Here is a 22,804-nt window from a genome sequence, read left to right as displayed (position 1 = left end):
ACATTTGCTAATCTGATGATCTGTTTTATCAGTAGACCAAGATGATAATGCTGTTCCTAATTTGGCAATAATCTGTAAGAAATATTTTGGTTAAAAGGCGGAAATAATCTAGCACTAAGTCATATATGATACCTATCCATGTAGTGCAATACTTAAGCTGCCTGCCCATTGTGGTATAATAAATTATTAAATAATTGAGTTTGATATGGCTAATGTACAAATGGTTTCAGTTTCTTATGATGCTGCGGACTAACTTTATTTGGCCTACATTAATATCTGTACTGAGATGCTGATTACCAGGGAGATAATGTTTCAGCCCAGTGAGCATTTTATACAAGATACAGAATTTTTTTGTTTGAATAGTATGACAGTCTGTAACATTTCAGTTACAATGTTTTTATTATAAATTGTCCCTGTTATTTATAATTAAAATTATAAGTCTAAATGAGCTGATTTGTAGCTTCATTTATTCAAAATTAGGACCGCTGATAATTTCCAGGCAGTCCATCATTGTTAATGCAAGAAGTCTATAAATGCAAGAAAGGAATATGAAGAGGATAATTCCAATGATAGCTAACAACAGCTGAAATAGAAAATATCAACAATGACGTGAAGACTGCCAAGACTTCAGGCCTTGATGACATGCACAGTCAGGACATAAAAAATTTAGGGCTGTAGAGACTGTTCACTAACTGCACAAGATTTAATTTTTTTTTGTACAAAATCTAGCAGCAAACATGTTTTAATGCACTTCTGAATCTGGACAAGGACTCCTCAGATCCAAAGAGCTTTCAGCCAGTTTCCTGGCTTTGCTCTCTCTACAAACTTTGAACACTCCATCCTGAAATGGTTCTCATTCTAGGAAGCCAACTCATCCTAGAATAAACTAGTTCACTGCTAGGCAAATTATACACTGGTCTGATGCTGATTTTTATCCAATACATTGAAGAAGGTTTTGAAAAATGTAATCACACTTCTATCAACCTTTCAGTGGCCTTCAGTGTTGTTAATTGCTAAAAGTTGTTTTGGAAAATCAAAGCTGTGTTGAGGGTCCATCAGCTAGATTGCATGACACTTGGGAGGTGGGGGGAGCTGCCACCTGTATGTTGAACTCTGAGGTAGAAAAAAACACTGCTAACAGTGCTTGCATTTTAACCCAAGAAAGTGTATTAGCACCCCTGCTCCTTAAAATCTACATGAATGACAACCCAAGCCATCCAAACACGGGGCTTTATCTATGCCAATGACCTGTCAATAGTGGTGCCATCGAGCACTATACCCAGATGAAGAACATCATAATAGCTGAACTAGCTGACCTGACTAAGTATTGTGCTGCTAATCAATTTAATTTAAACCTCAACAAATCATAGATCGGCCTTTTCTACCTGTGCAGTTATGATGCGAATAAGAAGTTAAAAGTTAACCGGAATGGTGACCATCTCATTCATATCCACAAGCCCAGTTTGCCCCCTGGACCACACCTTTATTTACAAGAGCCACTTCTAGAAGATGAGAAAAGAGACAGTGTCATCTGGAAGCTTGCAAACTCAAAATCGGAAAAACATCTGTCTGTAATTAGAATTCGTGTATTCAACCTTTGTTAGTACAGCGCTCAATATTTTACCTGAGATGGGACCACTGTTCCACAAAAAATACCTAGTGCTGAATAACAGCTCCAGAATCAACATGAGTTGTCTGAATTGAGCAAACATCAATAGCTTGTACATCTTCACTGGAATAACATCACCAGAGATGGAAAGAGTTGCAGCTACTAAAGAAGAAAGGAAATGCAAGTGGAAAAGGCTACTGCCTCTCGCCTACATATTGCTTCAATGGTAGAGTGCAAATTTCACCAAAAAAGTTCAGTATTGTTAGGTTGGTCCTGGGTAAAACATATTTACCTTTTCCAGGACCTTTGGAGGAGTTGGGGAGGAGGTAAATAAAGAGGATCAAATAATCCATCTTTAGATTTGCCACCTTCTGCGCTGTGTCCTAAAGTTGTAATCACTATTTTTTGTCTGTTGAGAATGATAATTGCAAAGGTGATTGTGCAGAGCAATAGCTAAATTCAAAAGTCTAGGTTAGATTTGGAGCAGTGAATAGATGATGCTAAGTCCTGCCTTTTTTTAAAATGTCTAAAGCTTTCAGGAAGCTAATAAAGATGGAACAGGGTTTGGGGTATCACAGTTTTAAGGCTTTTGGAAAGAATAACAGTCTGAGGGGTGGAAATTTGATCTCAGATGTGCTAAAATGTGATGAAGTTACATTTACACATTATATCCTGCTTACAAAATTCTGTTCCGTATTCTTATGTTGCTGCACCATGCGATTAGTTTTTGTAATCAAGGATGGATTCTTCTCTCGAGTCTCTATTTCACGGGTTACAGGAAGGGGATAGAGCCGTTTGTAGGTATTTTGTTTTAAAGATTAAAAGAACGTGTCAGTAGTTTTGCATTGGTGTGGGGAAAACAAAATCAAAATGAAGGAATGAACGTTTGTTCTTGGAAGATGATTTAAGACAAGATGTGAGAGTTTACCGAATCTGCACCTACCATTAAGCACCATCTCCACACTAATCATATCCTAACCCATTTTATTCTCCCCACATTCCCACCAACTCCCCTCAAATTCTGTCACTCACATCAGCAACAATTTACAGTGACTAGTTAACCTACCAACCTGCATGTTTTTGGAATGTGGGAGAAAATCAGAGCATACAGAGGAAGCCCATGGAATCATAAGGAGAATATGCAAACTCCACACAGATAGCATTGGAGGTCAGGATTGAATCTGAGTCGCTGTACTGCCCTGTGAGGCAGCAGTTTGACTTGCTGTGCCCTGTGTTGCACATCACTATGCCACTCATTGCTGTAGTAATGCCTAGTGTAAGTTTGAGGAGCAGTTCTTTGTCTTCTGTCTTGGTACTTTAAAGCCCTCGGGATCTAACATTGAATTTTACAATTTTGGGTAGTCACCTCTTTTTCTTCCTCTCTCCACAGATCTGGTTGTACCTGTGTTTCATTTTAGGTTTTCTGTCTCTTCTACCTGTATTGTTTTCAAATTAATTGTTACCATGAAGACACTGGTTTGCACCTTATTGCAAACGTTCCCATTGATCTTTCCACCTGAAACTTGCATAGAACGGTACGGCACAGGAACAGGCCCTTCACCCCATGATGCCAATTTAAACTGCACATCTGCCTGCACATGGTCTATATCCCTCAATATTCTACCTGTTCATGTGTTTATCTAAATGCCTCTTAAATGTTGCTATCATAGCTGCTTTCATCACCTTCCCTGGCAGTGCATTCCAGGCAACTACCACTCTCTATATAAAAGAAAACTTGCCTTGTAAATCTCCTTTAAACTTTCTCCTTCTCATCTTAAATCTATGCCCTCTAATATTTGATATTTTCACCCTGGGATTAAGGCTATGACTATCTACCTTGTTTATGCCTCTCATAAATTTATAGTAGGTTCTTCAGCCTCTGAAGCTACAGAGAAAATCCATTTTTGTCCAACCTCTTATAACTGATGCTTTCTAATCTAGGCAACATCCTGGTGAACCTCTTCTGCACCTTCTCCAAGGCCTCCACATCCTTCCTGTAATGTGGTGACCAGAACTGCACACAATACTCTGAGTGTGGCCTAACCAAAGTTTTATACAATTGCATCTTTTATGTTCAGTGCCCTGACCTATGAAGGCAATTTGGCCATATGTCTTCTTTACCAAGACACAAGAGATTCTGCAGATGCTGGAATCTGGAGCAACACACACACAATGTTGGAGGAACTCAGCAGGTCAGGCAGCATCTATGGAGGGAAATAAACAGTTAACATTTTTGGTCGAGACCCTTCATCAGGAGCATATTGCTCTGTCTTCTGGCACGATAGTGTAGCCATTAGCATAATGCTATTACAGTGCCAGTGACCCGGGTTCAATTCCGGCCGCTGTCTGTAAGGAGTTTGTACGTTCTCCCCGTGACTGTGTGGGTTTCCTCCGGGTGCTCCGGTTTCCTCCCACATTCCAAAGACGTACGGGTTAGGAAGTTGTGGGCATGCTATATTGGCACCAGAAGCGTGGCGACACTTGCAGGCTACCTCCAGAACATTCTACGCAAAGATGCATTACACTATGTGTTTCGATGTACATGTGACTAATAAAGAAATCTTATCTTTACTACCCTTTTCTTTACCACTTTTTTTTCTTTCTTTTCCAGTTCTGATGAGGGGCCCTTGACTTGAAACATGAACTCTGTTTGTCACTGATGCTGCTGACTTGCTGAGTCTTTTCAGTATTTTCTGTTTTCCCTCGGATTTCCGACTTGTAGTTTTTTTGCTCCATTTTATTTTAATGTATTTTTTACTTCATAATGGGGCATGCCATTTGTTACTGAAATGAATGCACGATTCGTCAAAGATATTGTTGGGTTTCCTTTCATAACATTATTTATCTTTTGGGTTTAAATGTTATTAAATTAAATATCTTTTGGGTTTAAATATAAATGTTTAACATTGCCAACGTTTATTGAAAAGGACCTGGTGAGGGCACATGAAATAATTGATAAGGAGAAAAGAATTTACCTTTGCATTTCTTTTTGTCTATGTTAGGACATCTGAAAGAGCTTAATGGCCAAACTTTTGAAGTGTGATTGGTGGTATAATGCAGGGAAGTGCTGCAGATAGTTTGCACACAGTAGAGTCCCACAGGCAGCAATTGGTTATATAATCTATTTTAATTACATTGGTAGAGGAAAAATGAAGGCCCACTCTTTTTTTGAACTATACTATGGGTTACATATACCCATGTGATAAGGCTGACAACGCTTCTGTTGATCCAACAGCTGATCCAAAAGATTCTCTCAATATTGCACGAATGTATGAGCTCAAGTCTCTGGAATGGCCGTGAACCTATAACCTTCTACTTGTGGCTATCACTAAACCACAGATGACAGCTGATAAAGGGAAGATATTTTAATATACATGAATTGATTACGCATAATCCCACAATTCCTACAAATTAATGAATCATTAATCCATGCTGTATCACTGTATTCACTTTTGACTGAATAAAGATAAATGTAGGATTGCATTTAATTCAATTCACAAATTTAGAATTTGAAAGGACCATAGTAGTTACTATATGGTTTTTGCTACATTCATTTTTCAGTATTTTATTCCATTTTCAATGGTTTTGAAACCTTTTTGAGATTAAATCAACGTATCAATCATATATTCAACAGTTTCTTTATTGAGCATCCTTTCTAAATGAACTGAATTGTCCTTCTATTTAGGTTTGCCACTACTGCTGATAGCTACAAAAAGCTAAGACTAAAGGGCAAGTTCAGATTTATAAGCATTTTAATAGACTGTTGGGCAAATATTTGGCAAGTTGAAAGTATTGTGGGGAAAATGTAAAGTTGTTCATTTTGGTAAGAAAAAAAGGAAAAAGGAACAGATTATCTAAATGGTGAGAGATACAAAGGGATCTGGATGTCCTGATACATGATTCACAGAAGGCCTGCGTATAGGTACATACGTACAATCTAATTGAAAGTTTTTGTTTAATGCAAGGAGAATACAAAAGTAGGGAGATTATGCTTCAGTTATAAAGTGTATTGGTGAGACTACTTCTGGAGTACTGTGTACAGTATTGGCCTTCTTACGTAAGGCAATTCAGAAAAGGTAACTAAATCCATACCTTGAATGGACAGCTTGTCTTATGAGGGAAGATTGGAAAGATTAGCCTTTGTTGGCAGGGTGGATGTGGAAAGGATGTTTCCTCTTGTGAGAGAATCTCAAACCAAAGTAAGTGGTTGCACATTTAAGGCAGAAAATAGGTGAAAGTTTATGGAGTTCTCATCCTCAAAGGGTCATGAAAGTGAATATATTTAAGGCAGCATGGAGAAAAACTTGATAAGATAGGGTGAAAGGTGACAGTGGGTAGACAGGAATGCTGATAAAATCAGATCAAGCATAATCTTGTTAATTTGCGGAGTAGGCTTGTGGGATCTAGTCTCCTACTCATCCTCCTAATTCACATGTTCCTATCATTATATATTTTTGCAATAGTTTTCATGCACACATTGCAGTTTAATATTACATTTTATATCCAGTATTGTTCAGGTTATGGTGGTAAACATAATGTGTGCATTTATTTACATGCAATTGGGTTTTATAATGCTTCTTGTTAAATGAAATAAAACTAACTTAAATATATAATTATTCCATGAATAATAGGGGATTAAAATTATGTAGCTTAACTAAAGCTACCAATAAAAATATACACAATGAAAATATATCTATACAAAAATTACACTTAATACAGTTCTCTTTTAAGTAGGCATATGTCAATGCACCATGTGTAAATTTACTTGAAATCAAGTAAATTTGATTCAGATATATTTATTTCTTTTGAATTTAGTGGAAAAATGTATAGGTTGTTTTTATCTTTGACTTTGAAGTAGCAGACCATTGGAAAAGCATTGAGTTTTGAGATTAAGGCCAACAGCTTTTAGTGGTTGCCCTTGAACAGGGAACTGAAGTTGCTTGAATTGAAAAGGGATAATTGGTATCCAAGGGATGAAGACATTTTCTCTAGCAGCATTACCAGTTATTTTGTAGCGTCAATTACATGTGGTAGTAATTTTCGAACTGATAACCTTGTGCCATTGCTTGTATTAGTGGATCCAAATTCCCGAGTAGCATAACTGGAACTCCCTCTTTTAGTTTAAGATTATGTGATGGCATACCATGTGGTGACTGAGAGTTTAAAAATTCAGCAGGAAAATGTGCAGTCTCATCAATGTCTGTCACATTGTCCATAGATTTATTTTGTACAAGTTGTCAGGGAAGCTTCAAAAGAAGGTCTTTTATTCATGGGCTGCACTGCATCATTTTTGGTGCTAAAATTGCTCTTTCATGCAATTATTGGAGATTCAAATAACGTTGAGTGACATCTGGAAAAACAGCTTGCATCAGATCATGAAGTGATGTAACAATTCAGCCCAAGTTTTTCATCAAAATCATTTCTGTTGAGTCTTCGTATTTAATTTCCCCATTTCCTCATTTGAGTAAATTGCAAGCAAATTCTCTCGCAATTGAATTGCCTATCAAATGCGTTCGCATATTGGTTTTCAAGTGTAGTTATTTAACATTTTCCCAAATATATGATGCTTTAATACAGACTTTCAATTCATCTGCTTTAGTACCTCGGGGAATTACTGATAAGATTTGACAAAAATCTCCATCTAGCACTGAAGTAACACTTCCTATTAATTTATTATTGTGTCTAAGATCTTGCAACATTCGATTTAATGCTTCAATGGCTGTCTTGTGAGCCATTGGTCATTCATCCCACTAATAAGTTTACAATCTTTTAGAATTTTTTCCTTTGCAGTTCTTCAACTAATGTTAGTTGTTGGAGTCTCTGTATTTGTAACATTTGAAGGGAATTTAAAAGCCAAATGTGCAGTATTGTCAAAAGTATTGAAGCAATGCCTGATGCAAGGCCAGGGCAATCGTGTTTGTGTTCAAATTCTAGCCAAAAGTAGATTAATAAGGAAAGTTTTTCCCATTCCTACAGAAACATCCAAAGAAATATGATTCCATGGTCATTGTAAACATCATCTATAATAGCATCCAAGGGATTTTTTTTAGTATCTCACTAAACGATTCTTTCTCTTGGATATATTTGTCTAACTGTTTTAAATTGTAGCTGGTCTCCCACAGAAACCCAGTGCACGAACTTTCAGTTTCTTTTTGTGGTTCAGGTAGACCAAAAGTACATAGGTTATGTCCACCCAAATATTTAGTACCTCAAAAATAGATCTGAGAAAAATCTCATTAATTTTCAATGGGGAAAATTAAAATTTGGCCCCCTTTGGGGTATGGAGGGCCTTCTATGGGGCTGTTAGAAAAACTGTGAGTGTAATGCATATCTTTATGCTAAACCTAATTTGCATGCAAAATTTCAGATTTCTAGGTTGTTCTGTCACTGAGGCATGACGCACACATATCATTCTTATGACTCACTGCAATATCCCATTCTTTATTGGCAAGGCGATGATGGATATAATTTGGAATTGAGACAAATAAACTCAAAAGAACATAATTAGTTAGCAAATTTAATGCACAACACTTTCTGGCCACCTTGTGCCATTATTTTTAATGCATATGTTTCGATTATTGGTCTGTTTTGATTTTCCATAGCAGAGAGCAAAAGTGGCAAGGAATAGACTAGCAGATTCTTCAAAATATTGTACAGTTTTATGCATTATTCTGAATAACAAACATAATTGATTTTAACGATGTTGTGTTTGCAAAGACTTAGAATTACATTTGATTAAATATAAATCGTTTTTGTACTGTTGTGAACAAAGTGTTGTTGAAAGATCGGTATTTTTCATAAAGTATAATATCAGTAACATTTTTATTATTTGTAATACCATTCATTCATCAATAATTTTGAAAATAAGTACTATAAATCCTGAATAGTCTCAGAAATAATTAAATTGTTCTCTCTTAAAATTAGTTGATCTGATGCTGCCCTTCCACAGATCTTCTCCTCACAGGCATTTCCTTGCTGCCAAGAGAAATGTTCTGTGAGGAGAACATCTATGGAATAAAACCAACTTTTCAGATTGTTGTTTGTTGAATCCTGGATTCTAAGTCCTTTGTCTCTCGACCTACCAATGCACCTATTCAGAAGCAGTTTTCATACATACTGCTAAAGTGAATCTGTTTTGTGTCAATGATCCATAAGGGGGCTCTGCTGCTGTAGGAAGTCTATCCTCATAGTAATTCGTAAGAGACTTTCTAACACAAGTTTTGCACTTTTCCTTTCGTTTCCAGAAAAGGTCACGGATCGCCTACAGTGATGAGGTAAACCTGCGAAATGAGCTCCTAGGGGATGATGGGAATACCACCGAGAACCAGGTAGGGCCACTAATCAGCATACCCTTGTGGGTGGCTTGAGGGTGATGAAGGTCAGCAACTAGTACGTCTTCTCAAGCTGCTCACTAACAGCATTAACAGCAACTCAAGTGGAAATACATTGTTTAATGCTAAGCAACAGCAAACCTCTGATTTAAACCATTTAAGTTTTAATCATAGTGCAGAGAAGACAAGAAGACCCTCCAAATTTTATTCAAGAGATTTTTATTTCAGGAACAAATTTCCAGCTTAGAACAAAATCTTCAAGATGTGAAAGTTTGCTTACAAGTTTATTTATTTTATTAATGCAAGTAATATGGCAGGAGTCTGTGAAGTTGTGAGCTCTAGCGATAATGCTATGGGGGCTTACTATGCAAGAAATAGACCAGACTGCAGTTTTAGCGCAGGGGTTGATGCCGGTCAATTTAATTCCCGAAGATCTAAAGGAGGTCAGTATCATCTCGTATAGCCCTGGCAGAACAGATCATTATGAGCAACAAATCTGTTAGTTGCATGGCATGGATTTATAACGAAATGAATGGCGAACCTTTATAAGTTCTGAAAATTGTGTGTTCACCTAGCGATAATGTGTAAAGGACATTTAATAGAGTTCAGCATTTATTCGTTATCTGTATGCAGGCAGAGAAGGAATTGGCGTTATCGCTTTTCATAATTCTGTAGTTTTGTGCGTCACGTGGTCTTCACATACTGCGGCGCAGTTTCGATTTCAGTCACAGCAGCAGTCTGGCCACTAGAGATTCTGCCGGTTCAAACCAGCGCATACCAGATTTTTCAGGTTACAAAGAACAGATTACTACTTGTATCGAATACCATATTGAAAATCTTTGTTTGAAAAGCCCATGATTATCATAACTGAAATGGCAGGATCCTGTTCTTAATGATGATAATGAAGGAAATGCAAAATGTAATCGGAAAATTTCAGACTGTATAGCGCTTCCTGTATAGCGTTGTCTAGTTGAATACTTTTTTGTTAACATGAATCAATGCGTACTTCGGCATGGTACAAAACAGAACCTAAAGCCCATTGCAAAATCATCCTCAAATCCATGGAGAAGGTTTAAAATCAGCCAGGCAGCACAAACAAGATAGAGTGCATTTTGTTTGGATTCTATTATAAAACAGCTGCGCCATGCTTCATAGTACTCATGGTTATGACCAGAAAGCCGATCCTCTCTTCTACTTAGTTTTGCACTTTGGCCCATTGAGCATTCTGGCCATTTTGAGGTGTTGCCTTAAAAAAGGACTTAACTATCTTCAAAGCAAAGGACACTTTGACAGCCATATTATTGAATAGTATTTCTGTTAAGGGAATAACATTATTATTATTTCTAAAAAGGTAGTTTACCAAAAATATCTTGAGTTAAGATACTTTTCTTCTTTCCTTTCACTATTACTCTCTTTCACATACAATACAGTCCTCTTCCTGTTTTGAATTTGCGTTCTATAGAAGTTTTTTAAGAAGTAACATTTTTACCTCAAGGAATTAAAGAATTAAAACTCGTATCAAAATTGGTCCACTTAGCCCGATTGATGTAATTTTTTTATTAATGTGGTCTCACAGTGGCTTTGCTCTAATTGTAACTATTAACTAGATAATTGCAATTAGGTTTACGCATCATCTTCCTAAAATAATGCTCCATTTTCTCTTTGCCTCTTTAAAATCATTGCCATGAAGCCCCTCTTTCTCTCTTTGAAGATTGCGGCAAACATACCTCTCGCGTACTAAATAAGAGACAAATGATTGTAACAGTCTGTGTTGACAAAGGAAAAACTAATCTTTGTTCTTTCAAAATGTGGTTTTGAAAATTCTCTTTGCATGAGCCTTTTTAGGGTCTTTAAAGAGGTTCTTCTATGATTTCTTAATACGAAGTATGTAAACAGATAAATTGTCATAGTTAATGTTATACCCAACTGTATGACAGATGTTTCATCCCTGCCATTTCTTTCCTTTTCATCTTTCTGTGCGTTCACAGTTGATAAAATTGCGTGAAGAGGTGAGTGCATCCTTGTTTGTTGTTAGGTATCTGTGTTTGTTTGGAAAATATTGGTGTTTTCTGTCAACTGTTAATTTTTTTTGAGAACCATGTTACAAATCCTACAGGATTTTTTTTATCTTGCATAATATAAAAATAAAATAAATTTCGGTATAATTTATCCAAAACAAGTATACTCACTATTTGAAGAACCAGATTAATTAGTATAGATTGTTATTGCAATGTGCCTGACCTTCACATCAGGTCCTATCTGCGTTGATCTGAACACATTGTTCTAATGATTTCGAAAAAAATTTCAAGGGAAGCTTTGAAGTGGCTTTAGCTGCTGCGATCTGCTGGCCACATCTCACAGATATGTCACCTCTGCCAGGAGGGAATAGGAAAATCACGTTTCGAATGGTAATGATAACATTCTAATCACTTCTTCTTTGAAGATTGAAGCAAGATACACTGTCAGTATCCCAGACTGTCAGTGCTCAAGGCACCAAGGCATCTTGGTCTAGGTGTATTAGCTTAAGTGAGCATGTCAATACAGCTGCATCAGGGAGATCCATAGGGGCTCATTAGAGCAAGGCAACTCACTTCTATGGACATGATTCAGATTGTTCATATGGCACCATTTTTATTAGAAAGTATTTCTCCAATTTTAAGTGACATCTGTCAGGGAAGAAAGTTCTTGGTGAAGCTTTCTGACTGTCAAACTTAAAAATGGTCTTGAAATGTGGTAGCCCCTCTTGTTTTTTCCATGTGATTAGTTTGTATGCCTTTTGACAGCATGAATAGAACTTGGATGACAAACCAGGGTCTAGCCTTTTTTTTCCCTGAAAGAATATAGGATTAAAATTCTCCAAAGAAAAGAGTTGATGGGTGTAAAGTATAGGAAACAACATTGCAAGTGGGAATCCTGTCCTGTATGTGAAAACCTTTCCTTTCCTCTTTTTTCATGCATTAGTATTTCTTCACAAAAAGAAATTGTTAATACACTTAATACAAGTTCTGAACTTTTTCATGTCTACAGCAGAGAGTGAAAAGAACAAAATAAACCTTTGCTTCCAAGCTTCAATAATTTTCCATATTCCTTTACCTAGATTGAGTTATTTAACTATGTGTATCTTGGTCTAATCATTTAAAGGTAATATATTGCACTCTTGCAATATGCAGATACAGATGTTTTTGAAGAGCATTAATCAAAATATGGTTTCTGTGCTTCTTTTGACATTTTTTCTGTTTACTTGTGGAAATAAACTTCAATTCTAATACTCAAATTAATTACGTACTGATTAAAGGCTTTTTTTCATTTTTAGCATGGTCATAAAAAGCCCGTGTATGTTAATGATGCAGTAACAATAACAATAAAATGTTGCAGATGCTTTTTGTATAAGATATGATAATTGTGCTGCAGCTCTGCTTATCTGAAATTCCACTTATTATACAGCTATTTATTTCAACTTGTGTGGCACACTATTGGAGCCTAATTATTCAACAGAACATCAGTTTAAATAAGACTCCTGGCATTCACATTTTGCTGTAATGAGCACAAAATCCCAAGTGAAATTCTGTAGGATCTCATAATAAGACAGGTTAGAAAAAATGCAAGTAAAAACTATTAAAGATCAAAACTATCACATGATTGTTCTCAAACTGCAATGTATTGCTAATAATCAATAAAACGTAGCAAATCTAAATCTTGCACTAGTCTTGTCTCCAAAAATGTGGCACTTATCTTCTATAGGTAAGAGATCATTGAAATGAACTTTTTGGAAATTTGTGAACATTTAATGAAACTGATTTCTGGTTGCAATGGTAATACGTCATGTTATCATTTTGAAATTGTTCTAACCCATAAATACATGTGTGTAAAACTTAATGGTTCAGATGGAGTCGAATACATCATGTTCACGTTGCTCAGGATTAATTCTTGTTAAATTAGGCTTCATGATGTTGTTCTTTGTTTCCTGAAAAAAATTCCAACTTTATTTAGTTCAATACAATAAAATATTAATTTCAAACTTGATATAAAGAATTGGCATTAGATTAGGTACATATGTTTTAAATACCTTATTCTACCCCAATTTACAGGAGTCTCTCTGTTCACAAAACTGGAATTCTATCTTGTGTCTTTGGCATGGTGATCAGATGTTTATTTATGTTTATGTAGATATATATTTACAATTTAGCCTTGACTAAATTTTAATTTAAGGAAAAATGCTTTTACATATGGCACCCACTTCACCCTCATTTGCTGAAAATAGCACGTGGATTTTTTGACATCTATTGAAAATATCATTTTCTTGAAAAAATTAAAGTACCTGAACAGTTTTTTAAAAAAAATAGATTTTATTTCTCCTTTTTTTGCTGAACCTGGCTCTTCCTAAAAATTATTACACTACCTGATTCCAAAATTTAGCAATTTTTCCCTTTATGGTTCCTTTACTATAAAATTAATATAATTGTACCTAGTGCTTAAGTGTTGTCTATAATCATCTACAATTTCGTTTCAGAGAGCATGCTTGTTGGATAATACAGAGCGGTTGGAAAGGTCAACACGGAGACTGGAGGCTGGATATCAACTGACCGTTGAAACTGGTAAGGATTTTGAGAGGGAGCAAATTATCTGCCTTATGCGCAGTAGTGATCATGACACATGACATTTCTGGTGCACTTCATGGTGAGGCACGTGGAAAGACATCAGCTATAAATGTAGCTTATAAATTGGCATGGTGATCAGGTGTTTATTTGTGTTCCTCAAATGTATGTATTATAACAATATGTGAAATTTATCTAACAATAATATATAGTGAAATATTTTTACTTATTAATTACAAGCTATTTGTAGAAGCAAAAATTCCATGTAGAGTATTTCAATTGTTAAGGAATTACCACATTTATAATTTTAATTCTCTTGTTATACTTATCAGATGGAAAACTTTAAATTCTCTGCACGCATTTTAATGAAGAAAAAACTGGTTAATGTAAAAGTAAATCACAGTGACTTTGGGCTGAAGGTAGAAGGTGATTTATATTTGTATAGGCATTTATTACTGAGCAATTTATTCATCGCTTTCCAGTTAAACTTCTGAGAAATAATATAGTTTATATGTGTTCCATTTTTTTGAAAGGAAGTTCAGAAATTGTATGGTTCAAGCTTGAGGTCAGGTGGAACAATTCTGCAGCACTATACTCATAATCAGGCTTCAAATACACAGCAGCAAAGGAGAGATGAAAAAGCTCATGGTGAGAGAAGCAAAATGAAATTAGTAAGAACGTGGTCTGATGCAAGGTATTAAGAGTAGTAAGGGGGAAAAATAGCAGGTAAGAGATTTAAAAACAAACCATATCAGAATAAACTCGTAGACATTGGAGAAAGTTGTTGATGGAAATCTTTTCAAAAAGGTGGTACAACCAAAAGAGATTCTAAGAGAGACCTTAACTGAGAGAACAAAGAAATAGGTTGTTGCCTATTCAGAGACTAAATAAGACACCAGGAGAGCAGATCCAGCAGAAAAAAAGTGTAAACCTTTTGGGGAACATTCTGGATAAAAGCAAACTATTGCTATTGAATAAAAATTTACTATGGTCAATTCAGTTAAAATGAATTTAGAGCAAGCCGGATGATTTTTTTCACACACTGAATGCAAACAAATGTGTTAAGAGCAGAGAGTTCTAATAATATTCCGGTTTCTTTAGTGCAAAACTCTAGAGTTCTAATTGGCAACTACTTTGACTTTCTGTTTTGGCATTATGTGGATTTGGTGAAAGCAATACATAGCAATACATATTGCTGAGAAATACAGACCAGAATGGTAATGTGATTTATCCCTAAATTGCATTGCATTAGTCATTCTCAGCAGTAGGCATTCTTCAATAGGTGTCTGGAAGGTAAAAGTCAGACTGAATTCCTACTTCTGATTGCTATCCAATAGCTCTGTTGGAATCTTGCATTTGTTGACAACTTTAGGCTTGGCATTGATGTCCTTGTAGAGGAATAGCCGATTGACATTCGCCAACCAGGCTCTCATAATGGCCATTTGGGCATTTGATAGCGTATTGATGGATGGAGCATCTCTGGAGATGCAACTCCACAAAGGAGACAAAGGAAAATATATTGGTAAGGGGAATAAAAAACACATGATCTCACACTAACTTTTCTTGGTTAAATGCACCAAAAAAATCAATAACAATCTTTTTCAAAATCTCAATTAAACTGAAGTAGCTTTTTATAAGTATTTTATAGTGAGGCAAGTAAAATCTCATTTCTAGCAAAGCTATTTATTACAGCTTGTAACAGCTCCATGATATAAAACAAGTTTTATTTTTTTCGTTTTTGGAGCTTTTAGAATTTTCCTGCTGAAGTTTGCATCTTCAGATAGCAGTTGTCAGTGGATTCACTGCATTTTTGTGTGGCTGTGTTATGTGACTAGCTGACAGAGTTTTACAAACATTCATTATACCAGACCTTGGATAATAAGTGGTTAGTTTTACTGAGAAATCAACCACCCTGTTTTAGAGAGATGTGACACTTCTGTATATAGGTTAATAGATGGCTGATGGTCCAATAAAAGGCTGCAATTGAATTGAGGGGTTTTGATCATGTCAGAACCTTGAGACTGAATTACAGCCATGTATTTCTCTGCTCTGTATTCTGAATAAAATAAATACAATGTTCTTTTTTTTTGGGTAGAATGCAACATTTATTGATTAAGCTAATGATAATTGCATACCAACTAATCTGTTGTTTTTTGCCTGTCCTTTTCTACACCCATTGAGGATTGAAATTTGCAAGTACCATTATAAATTGCATCAAAAAGGCTTGAAGGCAATCTGTATCAAAGACTTCTGTGATTGGACCTTTTGTTTTGTGATAAGAAAGCAGGTAGTGTATGTTTTAGACAATGAGAGAGTGTTCTGTTCTTGAGCAGAGATTAGTTTTCCCATAGCAATATGTCATATGTTGAGGAAAGCCCTCCGGAGATGTGGAGTGAAATTCCAGACCTTGAGCTTCAGCACCTAAAAGCACTTCAACTAATGAAGGTGCAACTAAATTTGGGAATGATCGAGAATGGATTTGGAGGAGGCGAGGTATCGCGTAGGGTTATGGGACTTGAGAAAATTGCAGAACTAAGGATGGGTGAGGCTATGTAGATATTTGAAATCAAAGATGATCATTTTGAAACTTAGGCATTGGTTAACTGGGAGCCAGTATGGTTCAATTTGTATCTGGGTGATCAGTGATTGCAACTGCCTGTGACTTGGGACATTTATACAGATGTTGCGTATGATGTGATCCCCAACTCTACTGAAGGTAGAATGAAGTAGATGAGCTAGGTGTGCATTGGAATAGTAGTGAAAAAGCAACAAAGACATGGATGACAGATTCAGTAGCAAGTGAGACAGGGCTAGAATTAGGCAATTTTATGAAGTTACTTCAGTAATGCTGTGGATATTTAGCCTGAAGTTCTATTCAGGGTAACATTTGACTCCAAGTTTGCAAATGGTATAACTTTAGCCTCAGACAGTGGTCAGGTAGAAGGTAAGGTCACGAGGTCTGGGGCAGGGCAAAGGATATGGATTGGGTCTTCCTAATCTTCAGTTGGTGGGAAATTTCTACTTAGTCATGGATGTCAGTCAGACAAGCTTACTGATAATTCATAGAAGGTCAGGATGCTCAAGAGTGGTGTTGGAGAATGAGAGTTGTTGCAGTCAGTATCTAGGGAAATTGGTACAGTGGTTGGATGATGCTGCCAAAGGGCGGCATTTGGATAAGTAGGAGGGGCCACAGGATAGATGCATGTGGGAATGCCAGAGCCGTCCAAGGCAGAGTAGTGAAAAGAATTAAACATCATAACTAATGCAAAATTGCAGCATCATATTAATTAGAAATATAAGGTATTTTTAAATTAAGCATTTAACAAAAGTCTTCATGTAATCACACCTGTGCATTAATCGAACATGAATAGCAACCTTTAAAATAGACAATTCCATACCATCGCAAATGCGTTTCTCTTTTGGTGTGTGATTTTGATATTTAAAAGTAAGCAATATTACCTTTTTTAACAAGTTAAATAATCGTTCAGCACAGTAAAAACATTGTAGGATATTGCACTAGCAGAAATGCATTTCAGAGTTAAGTTCACAAATTGTCTGTAGTTGAATACTAAAGTTACAAATTAATTACAGACAGTAGCATAATTGAAATAAACATTAGTGATGCAACATATTTGGTTTGTGCATTCCATATTAATGTTTTTATTTTGAAGAGGCTTTTTTAAGAAATGCAAGAATCTTGTATAAAGTGACCAGACTCTGTTGATACCAAAGGAGATATGTCCTTGTGATCTGTTCCATTTGTGTAATGTCATCAGAACCTCAGGCAATAGTTTACATTTCTACACATATATTGCCCATTACTCATTACTGGTGTGAAATGCCGTTGCAAGTAACTGAAAATAGTATTGATGGAATAAATGTTTGTATGTAAGTCTGGAGAATTAAATGGAGCTTTATGTTAATAAATATATTAGGGATACAACATGATCCAAGCAGAAGAAATACTTTACAATAAGAAATAAAAATCTCTCAAAACAAATGGAAAGATTTTCACATTTAAACCATGTTGCTGCTGTGCTCTGCTATTTCTGGAAGCATTCAGCAGTAAATGGCTTCTGGTACCATTAGGCTGGCCCTAGAGGCTTTTGCTCCTGTAAGTTCATTGAGCTTGGGTACAAGACCAACACTGCAGGCCATCAGCTTTATTAATGTGCAGATAAGCTGATTAGGCTATGTCAATCAAAGGTGCCAATATCTCAATTGTGAGGCTTTTTTTTCTCCTGAAGCATTGAAGTTGCCAACAAAGTGATAGATGTGTGGTACACAGAGCTCAACTTGTCAGCAAGCGAGACACAAGATCCTATGATGATGCACTGACTATATTAAAGAGTACATCAATTTGTTTAGCCTGTTTTGATTTTTTTTTCTGTGGCATTAGGCGGAAAAAAATCATGGTTACAGCTTCACTGGAAAGCGGAGGGTCTTGGAAAAAAATAATCAGTTCTCTTTGAAGCCTATTGGAGACTTTGAGATCTTGCTGTGCCAGACGATGGGTATTCAAGTACTCCTGTAACCATCACACTCTGATCTCTCCCTAGCCTCTGGTAACTTCACTATTGATGTTTTAGTCAACAGAAGCAAAACTGGAGAATCTGATATGGTTGTTCTTGCAATAATTGTCTTGGATGTACAGAGTCTAACAATTAGCACCACCTAATGATTCTAATCTAGCATTACTGAAAATAACCTGCAGTTGGTGTTGTGAAATTAACCTAATTTTCACTCTCCTTTTAATCCAAAAGTGTTTAATAGCTTCAGCAAGAATTCCAAAAAGTTGGTAGTGTTTACTTCAGTGTTCTTGAATGTAAAATGACTTAATTATTTTATTGTTATGAATTTAGAACTTCCTGTAGAATGAATAATGATGCCAATATACATTTAGCCTTTTTGAATGGGACATATTGTGTATTTTGGCTCAGTCACAGCTTCCCTATTATTAGCAAAGAAGCTGGAGTACTTGAAGAAAGTGCTGTGTCTTGTTAGCTACTTAACCATCTTTATTCTTTAGCAAAATAAGCATTGAGTAAACTAATCTTGCATCTGGTATTGTTGTGTGATAAAGAATATTTTGTGCAATATGCACAGTACAAAATTAATTTAATCAAAGCCAAATGAACCTAAAATGCAAAATTACAAAATCAGGAAGTTAGTTGTAATAAAAGTCAAATGAATCCATATTACTGAAGATGAATATAATATTCAGTATATTTTTCTATTAATTAAATAGTTTGACAGCAGCAAAGATTTTTTTATTTGCTTTTCTGGTATCTTCACCTTTTTTCTCCCCTAAGGCTCTCTCCAGTTTATCTCGCTATCCTGTCTGAAAAAAGTGAATGTAATAATAATTTTTTCCCTAATCGAGCCTTGTCAGGGAAGTGTCTTATCGTTAAAAGGAAAATGACACCGATGATATCGTAAACAGAGCTAGTGTCACAGCGTTCCAATCACAGCAATTCAGGCTCGGTATCTAGTGCTGCCACAAACACCTAGCAGCGTTTTCATCGAAACATCAAAAACATAGCAGTCATTAAAATTGCACCCGCGTAGAATTGCAGGGATCAGCCGCACTAGCGCAAAATAGGATGTGGGAAACAGGCTTCTAAATGTGCTAATTCCAATACCACGTGCTTGTGGCTTATTTTAATCAGTAGAAACTTGCACATTGTAATAAATCAGCATTATTTGTTGTGACACTAAAGGACACAGTTGGTTCAAGGATTTAGAGGGTCGCTGGCAACAGTATACGGTGTGATGGCAAAGTATTTTACGCTTGAACTACGGTAGCTAAGGCCCAAACCCCAATTTATCCCCCAAACAAAGCACACAATCTACACAATGGCCAGCTCAACATGCAATGATCTTCACCATGATATGGCCAACAGAAGCCTAAAAGAGAACAGGGCTTTAAGAGAATTCAATAGTTTGTTTTTGGTTTTCTTTGAAAAACTCCTCAAAAAGAGGAGAGTATTGGTAATTAGAGAAAACAGATGTCGCCAAGCCTTGTGACAGCTGAGCGTCATTTACACCCCCAAAAAAGATTTAATACTTTTGATTTAAAAGAACATCTATTTCTTAATGTTTCAATTATTTAACACACAGTTTTGATTACTTTTATAGGGAAATTATTTATATTAATATCTGAAAATATCACTGAGTGGAATAAGGTATTGTGTTTCAAACATGCTGCACTTTTTAAATAATGTTTGCAGTTTGAAGATTTACTGATGTACACACCTCTTCAATGTTTTTACTAAATTGCAATGCTGTTCCAAATTAATGTATTTAATAACAAGAAAAAATGAATAAAATATATATTCATTTTAAGGTAGATAAAAATGAGGATTAGCATTTTTTACACACATTCACTTGTTACCCTTTGTTATTTCAATTTTATTTTGCTCATTCTTGACATATAATAAGAATAGTTAGTACTTTAAAATTCTAATCGTTACACAAATATATTTCAAAAAACACTGAAATTTTCAGAAAAAAATTAAAAGTATGTTCCCATTTTAAGTACTCAGACTATAATGAACAGTGAAATTTACATTTACTCCTTGCTGGTATATTTACAACTGGAGCTTGTGAATGATGAAATCTTGTAATCCAATGCTGCAAAATTAGATTAGACACTAACTTTTAAAATTCTAGGTTCTATGTTAATCTACAAAATGGACATTGATTGAATTTTGAATGCAAATACTTCTTGATTAACATCAACATGATATGTTAATTTTTTTTTGAGAATCTGCTCTTTGAGTAAGTTTGTTAAATAACTTAATTGGTGTCTGAAAACTTTCTGATCCAATGGTTTGCTTATATTGTTTGAACCACTATGATAGGTTGGTTGATTGTCCACCCTCAGCCAAACCTATCTCTGCAACAATCATTGTGGATTATTTAGTTCAACACCGTTCTAGCAGAATCCTATGAATAAAGCTGTTTCGTTCTGATTTTACAATTTATATTTCACTTTTTCCTCTTAAATGGCAAATGTCATGTATTTTTAAAATTAGATACATTGCAATGTATCCTTGTGACAAAATAACCAGCAATACCTGGTTATGTATTTGATCTTTCTGTTAACTGTTGTGGACATTTCATTTGAATTCTAGATTGATCACTGGGAACTGAATTTTTGCAGATATTTTGTACTTCTGCACCTTATTAACGTGGACTCAATTTCTTGATATATAGTAAAAATAATTTGTCCTTTAAAATCTTCATTTCAGAGTTAAATATATTTTCAGAAAACACTGAAACTTTAATCAGAAAGAAGTAATAAAGTTTATAGTAAATAAGAAGTAATCCTGTTTAATTCTAATACAATTGATAGACGAGACAGAATCTCGAACTTTAAGGCATATATAGTTATTTCTAATGATCACAATGTTCAGTGAACAAATCCAGTATTTAGGTTTATTTTGCACTATCCTGAAAATAGCCAGTATTACCAAAGGTAGGCATTTAGCTACTGCATATTTTTTTTACTTTTAGAATGATGGGAATCAATCAGGTGCCGTGGTATCTTTTGTTTGTAAGCTGTACAAAATAATTCCATTTGCTGAGAGGAAAATAACAGATGTGGTGACCGTTCTGTGACACTCTAAGTGTAGTCTAGATGTTGTTTAATATGGTCTGCAAAAGGAAGTGGAAAACAAAGGGCAGAAGTGGAACCTCAGGAAGTTGCTTTTGTTGAACTTTGAAGAGCTGACAGATTTGTTAAGAGGTGAAGTTCAGATGAAGGCATTGTCACTGATAAATTATGGATGTAAAAGATGTCATTCAACTCAAAGAAAAATTGGTTGATTGATTTATTTATTGGGTGGATTAATAATCATAATTTGTGGGTAAATTATAGGAACAAAAGGTATTCAGAATCCATGATGAACATTCTTTGGATCAAAATTCTAATGAATGGGTGGTTTGTTAGAGTTTGAATTTAAAATGACATAGGGTAATACAGATAGGCTGTGCTCTTGAGCTGTTTGTAAATTTCAGTCCTTTTCCTAGCATCCTTTTTTTCTTGACTAGTGCATAATTCAGCAGTGTTATGTTAATTCAGCAGTAATCTAGGCAATAATTTGAAATCTTAAACATAGAAAAGTCTGGAGCAGACAAAATGAGAGCTACTGTTAGTTCATTTGTATTTTAATATATAACAAAAACTATTTTTATCAACTGTACATTGATTTTTTTTATGAATAAACATCAGAAGAAAAGTTTAAAAGTTTATCTTGCGCACTCTTAATAGTATTCAAATAGTGTAAATATTTCTTAGAGAAATCAGATCTCCTTAAGATCCCAAAGAGTGTGTTTAAATTGATTTTATTTTAATATTGGAATGATTTTGACCAAAAGACAGGGAACTGATCTTTGTTTCAATTCACATTATGGCAGTTATATTAAATGCCACATCAGCTCATGAAGCAGTGCAGTAAAATGGTTGTCTCTTTGCTTGTCTATTTAAAATTTGCCCAGTTCTTTTCTAAAATAAAACCTTAGTGATGTTTTCAGAAAAAATAAAATCGTCCTATTGTCAGGAATGATAATTCTATTAAAATGGATATCACCAGTCTATTAAGTTTTTCCTTACACCAAATGAATTAAGGATAGTGCTTTCAATGTTTTTATCAATAGAAAAAGTCACATTATTTATTATAAGCTAGTAACAAAAGTAATACTTTACTTAAAAAAGCAATGGACAGAGCAAATATAATTTAAAACAGAATAATTTGCTGTTTATCCACTGAAAGGAAATGGAACAAAAATCTTATTTTTTGACATTTCCTCTGTTTTTCTTCACACCTACCCCACCTTATCTTTATCCATGCAAGAAAACTGAACTGTATTTCCTTAGGAGTCATCATAGAATCATGCTTGCAGAGTCAGTGATTAATGTGAATAAAATTCTTAAAATTAAGACTGTAGTAACAGGCCAAAATAAGAATGTTATGTGTATCATGAAGGAGACGGTATATTTTTGTGTGAATTTTTACATTCACACAAAAATATGTGAATATGTGCACACAAGCATATACAACTCTACAGTAATTGTGTAAGGAACATATATTTTATATGATGTACAACTTTTAGGATACTTTTTTTTTCTTTGTGATGTATCAAAATGAAATTAGATTTTGAAATAAGGTAAACTTAAAAATCCATTTGAAGAAGCATATAATTAACTGCCATTGCACTGTAATTTTAATACAATAAATGCAAATATGCACTGTAATTTTAATCTG

At 35.1% G+C, this 22,804-nt stretch overlaps 1 protein-coding gene across 4 annotated transcripts in view; it reads left to right on the top strand.

The window, feature by feature from the left end:
* The window catches only part of vti1a (vesicle transport through interaction with t-SNAREs 1A), a 265,382-nt gene that overhangs the window by 78,423 nt on the left and 164,155 nt on the right, over window positions 1-22,804 (top strand). For 2 of the 4 annotated variants that reach the window (XM_052027223.1, XM_052027221.1), the window contains exons 4-6: window positions 8,854-8,937; window positions 10,929-10,949; window positions 13,451-13,535. In XM_052027223.1, coding sequence (XP_051883183.1) covers window positions 8,854-8,937; window positions 10,929-10,949; window positions 13,451-13,535 — 190 coding nt within the window. The remainder of the gene's footprint in view (window positions 1-8,853; window positions 8,938-10,928; window positions 10,950-13,450; window positions 13,536-22,804) is intronic. The other 2 variants (XM_052027224.1, XM_052027222.1) reach the window with 1 other exon arrangement.

The sequence above is a fragment of the Pristis pectinata genome, chromosome 12, assembly GCF_009764475.1.
Source record: "Pristis pectinata isolate sPriPec2 chromosome 12, sPriPec2.1.pri, whole genome shotgun sequence".
In the NCBI taxonomy this organism is placed as follows: domain Eukaryota; kingdom Metazoa; phylum Chordata; class Chondrichthyes; order Rhinopristiformes; family Pristidae; genus Pristis; species Pristis pectinata.
Note: the sequence above shows the minus strand (reverse complement) of the source record. Positions and strands in the feature narration are given on the sequence as shown.